Raw genomic sequence first — 16193 nt, forward strand, 5'->3', positions numbered from 1 at the left:
GGTGTCAAAATATGTAATGTGGGTAGAAACTTGGAACTATGGAAATAAAATCAGAAATACTACCAGTAAGCAAAGGGGAAATGGGTAAAAGAAACTGGAATGAAGCATCAGAACACATTTTTGTCTTCATCTCTGCTTATCTGGCCACTCTCCCTTACCCTCTCTACAACTGGAGCAATACAAGATAGTAATCCTCTTGAGGTCAGCAATCACTATATAAACGAATGCCTTTTAGATAGTAAAGATTATGACGTCATGCTATCTCACTGCATGAACTGAATAAATGATTCAGTGGCATAATTTCATACCGAGATTATACACAGACATTACAGCAACAGTCTAATAATCCCTGTAAATTATGGTTGGGAGACGGGAGGCATGGGACCCAGGAAATTGTACCTTGATGTTGGAACTTCTGGATGCGGTTACTGGTGGCATCTGAGGAGTCCGAGGATGGCTCTCAGGGAGGTTTGTGCTGGCCTCTGAAGTATTTAGACACTGACTCTGCTCTGGAGGTAGTTTCATGCTCTTGGGGGCATAATTTCTTGGGTTCGTTTTTTTCTTTACCTGAAAATATTCATTTTCTGTTTAATGGTTTTCAATATTAGAGGAAGCACAACATCTTTTCATTTGTGAGAATACCATCCTTTATTAGATTCTAATAGGTCTCATTACTTCCAAACATGGTCTCTCTAATGTATCCCTTCAGGCAATTATCAGAATTTTTTTTTTTCTAAAATGTGAAATTATCAAGCATTCGTCTTCCTAAAATCTTTCAATATTTACTTACTGATGCTTTTACATTGGAGACTCCATTTCTATCTTTATGACAAAAGCCAGCTTGCTGGAGGGCTGCTTTTTACCTGTCTTGCATCATTTCCCTATACCTTTCTACATATACCACTGTTATATATAACTCACTATGCTGTTTCACACTTTTAACATTTGCATGTAACATTTTCTCTGCCTAGAAATTTTTCCAATGTTTGTCTCTATCTTGCTAAGAGCAATAGTACCTATTGCATATTGATTTCCCATAATATACAAGGCAATGGAATGAGAAATGTATATCCATTATCTCATTTAATTTTTAAGCCAATCTTATGAGAAACATTTAAGGTATTTTCCCAATATTAGGAAACGAATGTGCCAGATGTGGACCAAATCTATCCTACTCCAAAGCCCTTGCTTTTGACCACTCTGTTAGATTGGTTCCTCACCCTCCTAATTTCTTCAAATATTTTATTTTTTTAGCATGAGTTTTACATCCTTTTGAAGGTTTAATTCTCTTAATGTATCTTAATACATTTCTCTATTTAAACGTGAGTAGAACATTCAAAATGGCACCTTTGAAGGAAATGGATTGCTGCTGCAGGCTCCAGGAGACAGCTGAAAAGCCGTGAGTGCCGGAAGTGTGAAAGTCTACACAGCAACTGGGCTGAGTCCGAGGCAGCCCAGCAGCACCTCTGCAGCCAGACAAGGGACAAACTGCCTCCTCAGGTGGCTCCCTGCCCTGTATAACCAAAAAAACGCCTCCTACAGGAGAGCTCAGGCTGACACCTGGTGGGTAACCTTCTGAGACAAAGCAACCAGTGGAAAGATCAGACAACAATCCTCAGTGCTCTGCAGCCTCCTGGGTGATTCCCAGGCAAACAAGTTCTGAAGTGGACCTCCAAAAGTCCTACAGCAGAGAGGCCTGACTGTTAGAAGGAAAACAAACAAATAAAAACAGAGAAGAAATAGTCTCAACATCAACAGAAACGACACCCACTCAGAGACCCCATCTGAAATCACCAACTTCAAAGGCAGATAAATCCACAAAGTTGGGAAGAAACCAGCACAAAAAAGGATGGAATCATCAAAGAACAGGACGCCTCTCCTCTTCCAAGGTATCACAACTCCTCACCAGCAAGAAAACAAAACAGGATGGAGAATGAGTTTGACAAATTGACAGAAGCAGGCTTAAGAAGGTGGGTAATAACAAACTTCTCTGAACCAAAGGAACATGTTCTAACCCAATGCAAATAATCTAAAAACCTTTAAAAATGGTTACACAAAATGCTAACTAGAATAACAAGCTTAGAGAAGAACATAAATGACTTGATGAAGCTGAAAAACACAGCATGAGAATTGCATGAAGCATACACAAGTTTCAATAGCCGAATGGATTAAGCAGAAGAAAGGATATCAGAGATTGAAGATCAACTCAATGAAATAAAATGAGGAGGCAAGATTAGAGAAAAAAGAGTGAAAAGAAATGAACAAAGCCTCCATTACATCCTGGGATTATGTGAAAAGACCTAATCTACGCTTGATTGGTGTACCTAAACATGATGAGGAGAATGAATCCAAGCTGGAAAACACTCTGCAGGATATTAACCAGGAGAACTTCCCCAACCTAACAAGGCAGACCAACATTCAAATCCAGGAAATACAGAGAGCACCATAAAGATATTCCTCAAGAAGAGCAACCCCAAGGCATATACTCTTCAGATTCACCAGGGTTGAAATGAAGGAAAAAAATCCTAAGGGCAGCTAGAGAGAAAGGACGGGTCACCCACAAAGGGAAACCCATCAGATTCACAACAGATCTCTCCACAGAAACCCTACAAGCCAGAAGAGTGTGGGGGCCAATATTCGACATCCTTAAAGAAAAGAACTTTCAACCCAGAATTTCATATCTGGCCAAACTAAGCTTCATAAGTAAAGGAGAAATAAAATCCTTTACAGACAAGCAATTGCTGAAGGATTTTGTCGCCACCAGAACTGCCTTACAAGAACTCCTGAAGGAAGCACTAAACATGTAAAGGAACGACTAGTACCAGCCACTGCAAAAACATACCAAATGGTAAAGACCAAGGACGCAATGAAGAAACTGCGTCAACTCATGGGCAAAACAACCAGCCAGTAACAAAATGGCAGGATCAAATTCACACAGAACAATATAAACGTTAAATGTTAATGGCCTAAATGCCCCAATCAAAAGACACAGATTGGCAAGCTTTTTAGTCAAGACCCATCGGTGTGCTTTATCCAAGAGACTCATCTCATATGCAAAGATATACATACACTCAAAAGAAAAGGATGGAAGAAGATTTACCAAGCAAATGGACAGCAAAAAAAAAGCAGGAGTTGCAATCCTAGTCTCTGATAAAATGGTCTTTAAACCAACAAAGATCAAAAGAGACAAAGAAGGGCATTACATAATGGTAAAAGGATCAATGCAACAAGAAGAGCTAACTAGCCTAAGTATATATGCACCCAATACAGGAGCACCCAGATACATAAAGCATGTTCTTAACAACCTACTAAGAGACTTAGACTCCCATACATTAATAGTGGGAGACTTTAACACTCCACTGTCAATATTAAACAGATCAAGGAGACAGAAAATCAACAAGGATATCCAGGATTTGAACGCAGATCAGGACCAAGCAGACCTAATAGACATCTACAGAACTCTCCACTCCATTCTTCTTAGCACCACATCGCACTTACTCTAAAATCGATCACCTAATTGGAAGTAAATCACTCCTCAGCAAATGCAAAAGAATGGAAATCATAGCAGTCTCTCAGATCACAGTGCAATCAAATTAGAAATCAGGATTAAGAAACTCACTCCAAACTGCACAACTACATGGAAACTGAACAACTGGCTCCTGAATGACAAATGGATAAACAATGAAAAGAAGACAGAAATAAAGATGTTCTTTGAAACCAATGAGAACAAAGACACAACATACCAGAATCTCTGGGACACATTTAAAGCAGAAAATTTGTAGCAATAAATGCCCACATGAGAAGTGAGAAAATATCTAAAATCAACACGTTATCATCAAAATTGAAAGAGCTAGAGGAGCAAGATCAAATAGCTCAAAAGCTAGCAGAAGACAAGAAATAACTAAGATCAGAGCAGAACTGAAGGAGATAGGGACACAAAAAAAACCCTTCAAAAAAAATCAATAAATCCAGAAGCTAGTTTTTTGAAAAGATCAATAAAATATACAGACACCTAGCCAGACTAATAAAAAAGAAAAGAGAAAAGAATCAAATAGATGCAATAAAAAACGATAAAGGGGATATCACCACCAATTCCACAGAAATACAAACTACCATCAAGAGATTACTACAAACAACTCTATGCACATAAATCAGTAAATCTGGAAGAAATGGATAAATTTCTGGACACTTGTGTCCTCCCAAGTCTAAAACAGGAAGAAGTTGAAACCCTGAATAGACCAATAACAAGGTCTGAAGTCGAGGCAGCAATTAATAGCCTACCAACCAAAAAAAGTCCAGGTCCAGTAGGGTTCCCAGCCGAATTCTACCCGACATACAAGAGGAGCTGGTACCACTCCTTCTGAAACTATTCCAAACAGTACAAAAAAAAAAGGGAGTCCTCCCTCTCATTTTATGAGACCAACATCATCCCGATACCAAAACCTGGCAGAGACACAGCTAAAAAAGAAAACTTCCAGCCAATATCCATAATGAACATTGATCCAAAAATCTTCAATAAAATACTGGCAAACTGAATGCACAGCACATCAAAAAGCTTATTCATGATGATCAAGTAGGTTTCATACTGGGGATGCAAGGCTTGTTCAACATAAGCCAATCTATAAACACAATCCATCAAATAAACGGAACCAAAGACAAAAACCACATGATTATCTCAATAGATGTAGAGAAGACCTTCGATAAAATTCAGTAATCCTTTATGCTAAAAACGTTCAACAAACTAGGTATTGATGGAATGTATCTCAAAACAGTAAAAGCTATTTACGGCAAACCCACAGCCAATATCATAATGAATGGACAAAAACTGGAAGAATTCCCCTTGAAAACTGGCAATAGACAAGGATACCCTCTCTCACCATTCCTATATAGTGTTGGAAGTTCTAGGCAGGGTAATCAGGCAAGAAAAAGAAATAAAGCGTATTCAATTAGGAAAGGAGGAAGTCAAACTGTCTCTATTTGCAGATGACATGATTGTATATTAAGAAGACCCCATTGTCTCAGCCCAAAATTTCCTAAAGCTGATAAGCAACTTCAGCAAAGTCTCAGGATACAAAATCAATGTGCAGAAATCATAAGCATTCCTATACACCAATAACAGACTTAAAGAGAGCCAAATCATGAGCGAACTCCCATTCACAATTGCTGCAAAGAAAATAAAAGCCTAGGAATACAACTAACGAAGGAGGTAAAGAACCTCTTCAAGGAGATCTACAAACCACTGCTCAAGAAAATAAGAGAAGACACAAATAAATGGAAAAACATTCCATGCTCACGGTTAGGAAGAATCAATATTGTGAAAATGGCCACACTGCCCAAAGTAATGTATAGATTCAACACTATCCTCATCAAGCTACCATTGACGTTCTTCACAGAACTGGAAAAAAAACACTTTAAACTTTATGTAGAACCAAAAGAGAGCCTGCATAGCCAAGACAATTCTAAACAAAAAGAAGAGGCATCATGCTACTTGACTTCAAACTATACTACAAGCCTACAGTAATCCAAACAGCATGGTACTGGTACCAAAACAGAGATATAGACCAATGGAACAGAACAGAGGCCTTGGAAGCAACATCACACATCTACAACCATCTGATCTTTGACAAACCTGACCAAAAAAGCAATGGGTAAAGGATTCCCTGTTTAATAAATAGTGCTAGGAAAACTGGCTAGCCATGTGCAGAAAGCTGAAACTGGACCCGTTCCTTACACCTTACACTAAGATTAACTCCAGATTGATTAAAGATTTAAACATAAGACCTAACACCATAAAAACCCTAGAAGAAAACATAGGCAATACCATTCAGTACATAGGCATAGGTAAGGACTTCATGACTAAAACACCAAAAGCAATGGCAACAAAAGCCAAAATAGACAAATGGGATCTAATTAAACTTAAAGTTTCTGCACAGCAAAAGAGTGCAATCATTAGAGTGAACTGGCAACCAACAGAATGGGAAAAACTTTTTGCAAGCTACCCATCTGACAAAGGGCTAGTATCCAGAATTTACAAAGAACTAAAACAAATTTGCAGGGAAAAACAGACAAACAAACAAACAACCACACACCCAAAAGTGGGTTAAGGATATGAACAGACACTTTTCAAAAGAAGACATTTATGAGGCTAACAAACATATGAAAAAAAAGGTCATCATCTCTGGTCATTTGAGAAAAGCAAATCAAAACTACATTGAGATACCATCTCATGCCAGTTAGAATGGTGATCATTAAAAAATCTGGAGACAACAGATGCTGGAGAGGATGTGGAGAAATAGGAACACTTTTACACTGTTGGTGAGAGTGTAAATTAGTTCAACCATTGTCAAAGACAGTGTGGCAATTCCCCAAGGATCTAGAAATAGAAATTCCATTTGACCCAGCAATCCCATTACAGGGTATATATCCAAAGTATTATAAATTGTTCTATTATAAAGACACATGCACATGTATGTTCACTGTGGCACTGTTTACAATAGCAAAGAACTGGAACCAACCCAAATGCCCATCAATGATAGACTGGACAAAGAAAATGTGGCACATATACATCATGGAATATTATGCAGCCATAAAAAACGATGAGTTCATGTCCATTGTAGGGACATGGATGAATCTGGAAACCATCATTCTCAACAAACTGACACAAGAACAGAAAACCAAATACTGCATGTTCTCACTCATAGGCAGGTGCTGAACAGTGAGAATACATGGGCACAGGGAGGGGAACATCACACATTGGGGTATGTTGGGGGGTAAGGGGTTAGGGGAGGGTCAGTGGGAGTTGGGGAGGTTGGGGAAGGATAACACTGGGAGAAATGGCTGATGTAGGAGACGGGAGGATGGAGTCAACAAATCACCATCTCATGTGTGTATCTATGCAACAGTCCTGCAAGATCTGCACATGTACCCTAGAACTTAAAGTACACTAAAAAAAAGTAATTACTAAAATAATTTAGCTGAACTACTGTGTTCCTAAACAAAGTTACCATTTGTAACAACAACAATAACAACAACAACAAAAAATTCAAAATGGCAACAGTATAAAATCATGTGCTGTAAGGAAACTTAACAAGTGAATATCTGAATTCAAATTAACAAATTGGAGAGCTTCCTTTGCATAAACCTTTGCCTGTGAAACATAATTTTGATCATTGCAAATAATTTTAATTTTCAAGCTAGGAAATTTTATGGATCCCTAAATATATGTGTATTTTAATGTTACAAACTACATAGTGTCATACACACACACAACATTGTCTAGTCCACAAATGGATAACATGTAATTTTTAATGCCAACCCTACAATCACATAAAAGTTTATGTAAAATTCAGAGTTTAATTTTTTTCAATTAAGGTCAGCTTTTCTTTCTTTTAAATTTAAATTGTATCCTTCCTATCATATCATCCCATCCAAATAAATAAATGAATAAAATATGAGTACAATGATAGCATCTGTTTTCTCATGCCTTCTGCTGGACTTTGTAAAAAAAATAAACACCCACAAATCTGTTTTTTCCAAAACTTAAAGCAAATCATTTCCACTTTGGAAAACTAATATTTACCTATTTAATTCTCACCTCAATAAAACTGTGCGTTTCTGAAATCAGTTTTGACATCTGGTTCTTTTTTCTAAGTCGGAAGCAGAAAAGATGGAGCTTATCTCCATCTTCACAGGGGATATCGTGACATTGTCCTGTCCCCACTACATCCATTTTTCCTCTGTCATCCTCAATTGCATAGGTTGTACTCTTCTGTTTTTCATTTACTTCTTTCTGTAACAGAAAATCAATATTCTGCTCCTGAGAATGCAATTAATAACAACCACATATTGGGAGGCTGAGGCGGGTGGATCACGAGGTCAGGAGATCGAGACCATCCTGGTCAACACGGTGAAACCCTGTCTCTACTAAAAATACAAAAAATTAGCTGGGCATGGTGACGTGTGCCTGTAATCCCAGCTACTCAGGAGGCTGAGGCAGGAGAATTGCCTGAACCCAGGAGGCGGAGGTTGCGGTGAGCCAAGATCGCGCCATTGCACTCCAGCCTGGATAGCAAGAGCGAAACTCCGTCTCAAAAAAACAAAAAAACACATAGAATAAACTCCCTTGTAAAAGAGTTAAGCAAGATACAGGACAGCAACTCCTAGTACAGATATGTATAAACCTTAGGCCAGATCTTTGCAGAGAGCCCTCCCTCAATATCCTTTTTGTTTAAGTCTTTCATGTTTGAATATTTCTAAAACAGTTCTAAAACACTGAGCTTTCTTCCTAGTTTCTATTGTTTTCACCTCCAGGGCAGCTATACTTCCCAATGTGCCTTGATACAGAAGAATCTGAAACCCCCGATAGACTTTTGGGGTGTCTGGTCTTGCTACAACTGCTTATTCAATGAATTATGAGGTATCTGTAAGAAAAAGCAAGCTTCTAGAAACTCTCTAATTACTTTTTCTACCATCTGTATTTTCTGAGTCTCTTCCAATATTTGTACCCCCACTCCCAAACCCAAGTACTTGAGCTCAACCATTCCAGCTTTTTACTCGTTACTCATCATTCTAGAAGTGGTTATATAAGAATCATCTCGGCCGGGCGCGGTGGCTGAAGCCTGTAATCCCAGCACTTTGGGAGGCAGAGGCAGGTGGATCATGAGGTCAAGAGATCGAGACCATCCTGGTCAACACGGTGAAACCCCGTCTCTACTAAAAATACAAAAAATTAGCTGGACATGGTGGCACGTGCCTGTAGTCCCAGCTGCTTGGGAGGCTGAGGCAGGAGAATTGCCTGAACTCGGGTGGCGAAGGTTGTGGTGAGCCGAGATCACACCATTGTACTCCAGCCTGGGTAACAAAAGCCAAACTCCAACTCAAAAAAAAAAAAAAAAAAAGAATCATCTCGCCGGGCATGGTGGCTCACGCCTGTAATCCAAGCACTTTGGAGGCCAATGTGGGTGGATCACCTGAGGTCGGGAGTTCAAGATCAGCCTGACCAACATGGTGAAACCCCATCTTTATTTAAAAATATATACATGAGGCCGGGCGCGGTGGCTCATGCCTGTAATCCCAGCACTTTGGGAGGCCGAGGCGGGTGGATCACGAGGTCAAGAGATCGAGACCATCCTGGTCAACATGGTGAAACCCCGTCTCTACTAAGAATACAAAAATTAGCTGGGCATGGTGGCGCACGCCTGTAGTCCCAGCTACTAGGGAGGCTGAGGCAGGAGAATTGCTTGAACCCAGGAGGCAGAGGTTGTGGTAAGCCGAGATTACGCCATTGCACTCCAGCCTGGGTAACAAGAGCGAAACTCCGTCTCAAAAAAAAAAAAAAAAAAAAAATATATATATATATATATATATATATATATATATATATAAATGAAAAGAAAATCATCTCTTTTAGAGTATGTACAGAAAGTAATTCAGGTTAAATAAGGAGTTGTTCTAGGAAACAAATATAATGAGTAGTGAACTATCGATCAGATAAGAAATTGCTTGAATCACCTGAGGTTGGGATTTCAAGACCAGCCTGACCAACATGGTGAAACCCTGTCTTTAAAAAAAAAAAGAAAGAAAGAAAGAAAGAAAGAACTTGCTTGAATCAACAGCAGAGGATGGATTTTTTCTGGAGCTGGGGGTTGAAAGTCTCATGCTAACTAGTTTCATGAATTTAAACAGAACATATCAGGAAAAGCACTCTGTGCTCTATTTTTTTGGTTACTTATATGTAAATGACAAATTTAGATTATCCGATTTTCCAAGTATCATCAAAATTCATATTTCTCAATTGTTCAACCTATTTTTGATGAATTAGTTTTACTTGGTCAGAACATTGTCTTACTTTCTGCATTTGTTTTTCAGACATGAATAGTCAATTCATTTCTTGCTCTATCATAACCAGAACTCAAGCCTCGGAGGACAATACTTCAATCAAAATGAAAATAATGTGATTTTTACTACAGTAACGATAATAGTCAAAGGGATAAACTTAGTATTAAGTGTGTATGGATCTAGACCTCACACTGTCCTTGGTCATTGTGACTTAGCATAGATAATAACAAGTGATAAAATCTTAAGTTAAGATTTCTCAATCATTGTAAAGACTAAAGTTTAATGCCCTGGGAAGGAGAACATGGGAAAGAAACATTAACAGGTCCCCCAATCCCAGTCTTAACTTCAGAGAAGGCTTTATCCACCTGTCATTAGTCTTGAGAGTCCTGGATTCTAACATCCAGTTTATAAGCAAAGCTTCATCTCACACATCAAGGCTTTTAATGTCAGGTGTTGGTGGAAAAATGAAATAAAACAATTAAGAGGACTTACCTTACATAGCGTAAATATCCCATATACAGTATTTCCTGAAGCTTGTTTGTGAAGAATATCAATCTTCAGAGTTTCCTTTGCTCTGCTGATGATTTTATTTGGAATCTCAAGCTGTTGGTCAGGACCAGCTTCATATACAGAAGATCCTTCATTGACCTCTAGGAGATTATCATCTTCCAAATAATCTGATATGGCGATGATTTTCTTTCCACTGAATTTCTCTTTCAAGCTGATGTTTAAAACCTTCACATGGAAGAACTGTGTTGATGTAGCCACTGTAGCATGAAACATCATTTTTTTCTCCTTTTCTGGGGTCTCATATACAAATGGCTTTGTTGCACTCAGTACCTTCACTATCACTGGGCCCTTTTGGGGAATACTTCTTCTGGCAGTTGCCTGACGTCTGGCCACTGGTTTGGGGCTCTGTGTGTGACAGCACAGGAGAACAAAGAAAAATGTCTAACTGAGAAATACAGAACTGCTATTCAGTGACCTCAGTGATAATACAGGGCCCCAAAACTTGCACAGATGTTTAGAGCTGGAGTCAGGGTAGAGAGGGATGGCTAGCTAAGGCAGAAGATATCTTTTTTTTTTTCTTTCTTTTCTTTTTAAAGATGGGGTTTCACCATGATCGCCAGGCTGGTTTTGAACTCCTGACCTCAGGTGATCCACCCACCTCAGCCTCCCAAAGTGCTAGGATTACAGGCGTGAGCACGCCCGGCCGCAGAAGATATCTTAAACTGGTATAATAGCAAGAGGAAGTTATAGAGGAGACCATATGGTGAAAACACGACCTTTCTCTAAACAAAATCATCTTTAAGAAGTAAAGCGTAAGAGCAACACAAGACCAGTGGATACTAAAAACAGTGTCATGAAGTACCTTAAAATAACTTTTAGGGCCAGGCGCAGTGGCTCACACCTGTAATTCCAGTACTTTGGGAGGGTGAGGCAGGTGGATCACCTGAGGTCAGGAGTTTGAGACCAGCCTGGCCAATATGGTGAAACCCTGGCTCTACTAATAACACAAAAATCAGCTGGGTATGGTGGCGGGTGCCTGTATCCCAGCTACTTGGCAGGCTGAGGCAAGAGAATCGCTTGAACCAGGAGGTGGAGGTTGCAGTGAGCCGAGATCACACCACTGCGCTTCAGCCTGGGTGACAGAGCAAGACTCCGTCTCAAAAACAACAAAATAAATAAATAAATAAATAATTTTAGAATGAAATAATGAATTATACTATTTCTCTTGCCAGCTTAAAGTGCTAAAGCCTAAAAATAGACAAAGTTAAATGACACTTAAAATGAAAAGTGACGCCCACCACAAACTATAGACTTTAAGAGTGTTCAGTTATCACCAGTGTAGACAAGGCAATTTTGAGAGCACACCTCATAGTGTCCCTGCCCAAGATTCATTAACTTAACAGCAGGTGAGAACACACGTTAAACCCCTCAGAATGCCATCATCCCAGTAGGCTCAGGCTGGAGACACTACAGAGTGTCATTCTACCACCATAGCCTGTCTCAGCGTCAGGGCTCTTGCAGCTAGCATACTAACAGAAACCTGGGGCTCACAGTGGCTTTCCTTCAATATCTTTTCTCTTGAACATATTGGTCTCCTTAAATTGCAATAGAAGGGGAGGTTGTTTAATCTATTAAAAAGAAGTGCTGGGCCGGTCGCAGTGGCTCACGCCTATAATCCCAGCACTTTGGGAGGCCGAGGCGGGTGGATCACGAGGTCAAGAGATCAAGACCATCCTGGTCAACAAGGTGAAACCCCGTCTCTACTAAAAATACAAAAATTAGCTGGGCATGGTGGTGCAGCCTGTAGTCCCAGCTACTCGGGAGGCTGAGGCAGGAGAATTGCTTGAACCCAGGAGGTAGAGGTTGCGATGAGCCAAGATCGCGCCATTGCACTCCAGCCTGGGTAGCAAGAGCAAAACTCCGTCTCAAAAAAGAAAAAAAAAAAAGTGCTGAAGGCATGGATGACCTCATTCACAAACTAGCAGGTGCTGGAGAGATCTGACATGGGATACTATAGTGAGGTATGAAGGAGATAAGAGCAGTAGACAGTGAGCCCACAGCTGACAGTTGTGTACTCCACACCTCTCTCTCCCTTCCCCAAACAATACAGGACAGAAAACTTCCTGAAGTCAGAGATAATGTCAAGTTCATCGAGTATCCCTGTGGAAGCAATAGATGAAAATTTCTCAATATGTCCATTCGATTAACTCGTAAATTATTGATGCAATTTAGTAACAGATGAAATCATTCCTGTACCTCGGGTTGAAGAGAAGAAAGCAAAAGGGGACCAGGAAGAGCATACCTCAATGGAGAAAGCATTGGGTGGAGCTGATGATGAGGGCTGGGGAGGTGGGGAACGGCCCACAGCTGTGAGCATGCTGGCTTCTGCCGGACACGGAGGCTGAATCTGCTCCTCTGACATCTTACTCTTTTTGGTTCCAGACTTTTTTTTGGTTGAGATTTTTCTTTTCTGCAAGTAGTTTGATTTTTCTGTTATTCATTTTCAGTGCCAATGGAAGTAGAGCACATTTTCATTATTGGGTAGTAGTTTTATGATACCTAACAAGATGCTTCTTGGAAACTTGAGAGGGTGCTGCCCATCTCTCTGGCCAGTTGTAAGATGTGGGCATAGGTAGCTTCATTAAACAAAGAAAGAGGAGAATGTTATGCACATCATTTCTCAAATTATTTCTGTTATGGGATGTGCTGACTTGGGTTTAGAAAAACTAGGTTTTTATAAACTAGGACAAAGTATTTACTTATTCTCATGTTTACAATCCTACTAGAACAAAGATATCACATTTATGTTATATATATTGGCATTATGCTTATGTGTCTGGTTCACTGCTTTGATCATCAATAAGATGATCAATTATCATACAATTTGGTAAATCTGAGGCTTGATGGGAAACAGGAAGAAATAACTGTCTGCTCAAGAGGTTGAGTGGAAGAGCCATGCAGAACTTCCTCTGTGGGCCTTGAAGCTTGCTCCTCTTCCTGAAGCTTACCTTATCTCCCGGAGTTGCCTCTGCTCCTTCAGCTTTGACGGTGCTGATTGCAGAGGGTGCAGGTACAGCAGGATCCATTTTCTGCTTCTTCTTTTTTGATGGGGTTTGTTCTTGTGCTGGAATACGTTCAATTTTATTCACCACCAATTCGGTAAAAAGGAAGATACATAAACGATCTCGACAGCTGAAGCAGTTTCAATACAATTTGCTCTCACTTCCTGCTTGCGAGTTTAGCTGTGCTTTAGCCTACGTCTACTGCATTAGCCCAGCCTGGCCTCAAGGAGACCAGCAGTCACAGACAGGCACAGGCACTGATCATGCTCCTCCTCACTTTCCTCCCTCCTCCCCTGCGCACTGAGCACATGCTTCCTGTCCTCTGAACTCCATGTGCCTCGGCCAACCCTTTCCCAAGTTAAAATTTAAAAATTTTTAAAGTTTTAACAACTGCTTCCAGGACGCGGACTGCTTGGTCACGTTCCCCAGGTAAGCTATTCCAATTATAGAAACCAGTGAAAGGGTTCCATGAGGCGGGATATACTTATTTTGGACTTAGAGTTTCTAAAACCCTTTTTTTAACTTAATGCAAGCAGAGGAGAGATCATATTTCTGAAAGGCAGTCTCACATTTAAGTACTGCATTTTAAAAAATTATACAGGGTATTGCTGGATTAAATAGTCTCAATAGAACAGACACATTAATTGGTTAAATGTACGTATCTTGAATTTAAACATTTTTTATGATTTATCATCATATAATCTTTCTAATGTACTGGAAGTCTCAGTCCCCCTTCAACTCCCTCTCACTTTCGTTCTTTCACTAATCCCAAACACAAACTCTGAAATAAATCAATCCACACTACTAATGGAACGCACTAAATTGTCAACTCTTGGCACCTGACGTACCAGCATTGCCTCAGCTGTTCACTCACAAACTGGAGAAAACACATATCAACTGTGAAGGGGTGGGGCTCTAATCAAGGTTGGGAAGGATTTGGGGATGGCTGCAGGGCGTAGGTGTTCCCTCTTCCCAATTACCTTTTAACTTTTCTTTTTTAAGAGTTTCAGCAAAGTCTCCAAGTGTTGGTATGTCTTTGATAATTTGTATTAGTTTGCCCAAACCAGCATCATCTGGGAACTTTTCTTCCAGCAAGTCAGCAATCTGAATTTTGTCATACTCGTCTCTCATTTTCGGATTAAGTTTCAAATCGCTGCTCAGTAAGGACTTAACCATTCTAAAATGATAATCATTGATGCCCTCTAATCCTTTTAGCAGAACAATGTTCTTGTATTTTTTTCCCATCTTTGCAGATATAAGTGAGCCTACAAGAGAAAAATGGCATACAGTGTTACACATGTATACAGACAATTTAAAAGAACATGAATGCCTATGTGAGTGCGTGGCCCATGTGAAAGAGTTGTTCATGAATATATGTAATAAAGAAGGACTTGATGACTGAATGTGCTACTGGAGATATTGAGTGAAGAACTGCCGTGTTAGGAATGTCTAAGAAATTCTTCCCATTGAGTGAGGATAGTGGAGTTGGGTCCATGTGTTAGAGGGACGTCTGAGAACAAGCAATTGTCTCAGTGTTTAGAGTATGGGCTATGCAGTGTCAAAGCGCTTGGTTCCTCTTTCTATCCCTTACTGGGGCTGAAGCCCATCCCCCAAAGCCTGCCTGTTGTTTCTTAAATCATCCCACTATGACTGAAGCGGCCTATATGTAAAGGGGCTGCAGACTCCCACCTTATATGAATAACCTTCTGCTACAGCACTACAGTTTCACGCTGGGGCGCCAACCCTATTCTCCTTGAATCTTCCCTAGTTGGCTCTCATTAGCGTCCTCTCTTGTTTGGTGCTAGACCATGGCTTCTGTTCTCGGTATCCATAAAACCAACGCTTTGCTGAAAATCCACATGCTCTCCAGTGCACCATCACAGCATGTATCCACTGGAATTATTTCACTAGTTGTTTTATTTTTCTTCTTTCAGACTTATCTATTTCTTTCAACACAGCCAGTTTTCTCTCTATAAGCCACATTTCTATTCCACTGAAATCCTTCATTTATCTCTCCTTTCTCTTTCCAAAAATTCCTTGCTTCCTGTACTGTCTCAGAAAGTGTTGAGTAAGCTACATCTTTTTCACTTCTGGTACTTTTGTATTCCTCGTATCTATGCTCCACAAAGATACAACACACCTTACATCTTAGTGCCTCATGGCTTTGTTTGTTCCTTCTTACTGCCTGGAAAGCCATTCCCACATCTCTTTCTTTGAGTACTTCCCATACAAACTTAAGACTGAACTGTGGCAAACTCTTGGTAGATTTTAGAATCCTCTTATGGACAGAGTGTCACTCCTCTTGGCTTTTTAACATCTGTGCACTTCCATGACGACACTCAGTGCATGGTATGGATTCCAGCTTCTTTTTAAGTGAATGAATGTTTTAATTTTAGGAATGATGTCTTTGTGTACCTTTTGTATAACCAAGATATTTAAATTTCTGGGGCTATTAATTGGGCCAGGCGTGGTAGCTCACACCTGTAATCCCAGCACTTTGGGAGGCTGAGGTGGGCGGATCACGAGGTCCGGAGATCAAGACCATCTGGCTGAACAGTGAAACCCCATCTCTACTAAAAATACAAAAAATTAGCCGGGCGTGGTGGCACGTGCCTGCAGTCCCAGCTACTCAGGAGGCTGAGTAGAAGAATGGTTTGAACCTGGGAGGTGGAGGTTGCAGTGAGATTGCACCACAGAGCGAGACTGTCTCAGGAAAAAAAAAAAAAATTGCTTCCTTTGCTTCCTTCTTATGAGAACATGAGTGTCCTTGGATTGAAAAGTTCC

The 16193-nt window shown here is 40.1% G+C and overlaps 1 protein-coding gene across 1 annotated transcript in view; it reads right to left on the minus strand.

The window, feature by feature from the left end:
• The window catches only part of LOC120360104 (interferon-activable protein 204), an 83848-nt gene that overhangs the window by 17787 nt on the left and 49868 nt on the right, over positions 1-16193 (minus strand). The window contains exons 10-15 of the mRNA XM_074389751.1: positions 14390-14674; positions 13356-13471; positions 12650-12817; positions 10330-10752; positions 7595-7789; positions 400-567 (exon numbers count right to left, since the gene is read on the minus strand). Of these exons, the coding sequence (XP_074245852.1) occupies positions 400-567; positions 7595-7789; positions 10330-10752; positions 12650-12817; positions 13356-13471; positions 14390-14674 (1355 nt within the window). The remainder of the gene's footprint in view (positions 1-399; positions 568-7594; positions 7790-10329; positions 10753-12649; positions 12818-13355; positions 13472-14389; positions 14675-16193) is intronic.

The sequence above is a fragment of the Saimiri boliviensis genome, chromosome 19, assembly GCF_048565385.1.
Source record: "Saimiri boliviensis isolate mSaiBol1 chromosome 19, mSaiBol1.pri, whole genome shotgun sequence".
NCBI lineage: Eukaryota > Metazoa > Chordata > Mammalia > Primates > Cebidae > Saimiri > Saimiri boliviensis.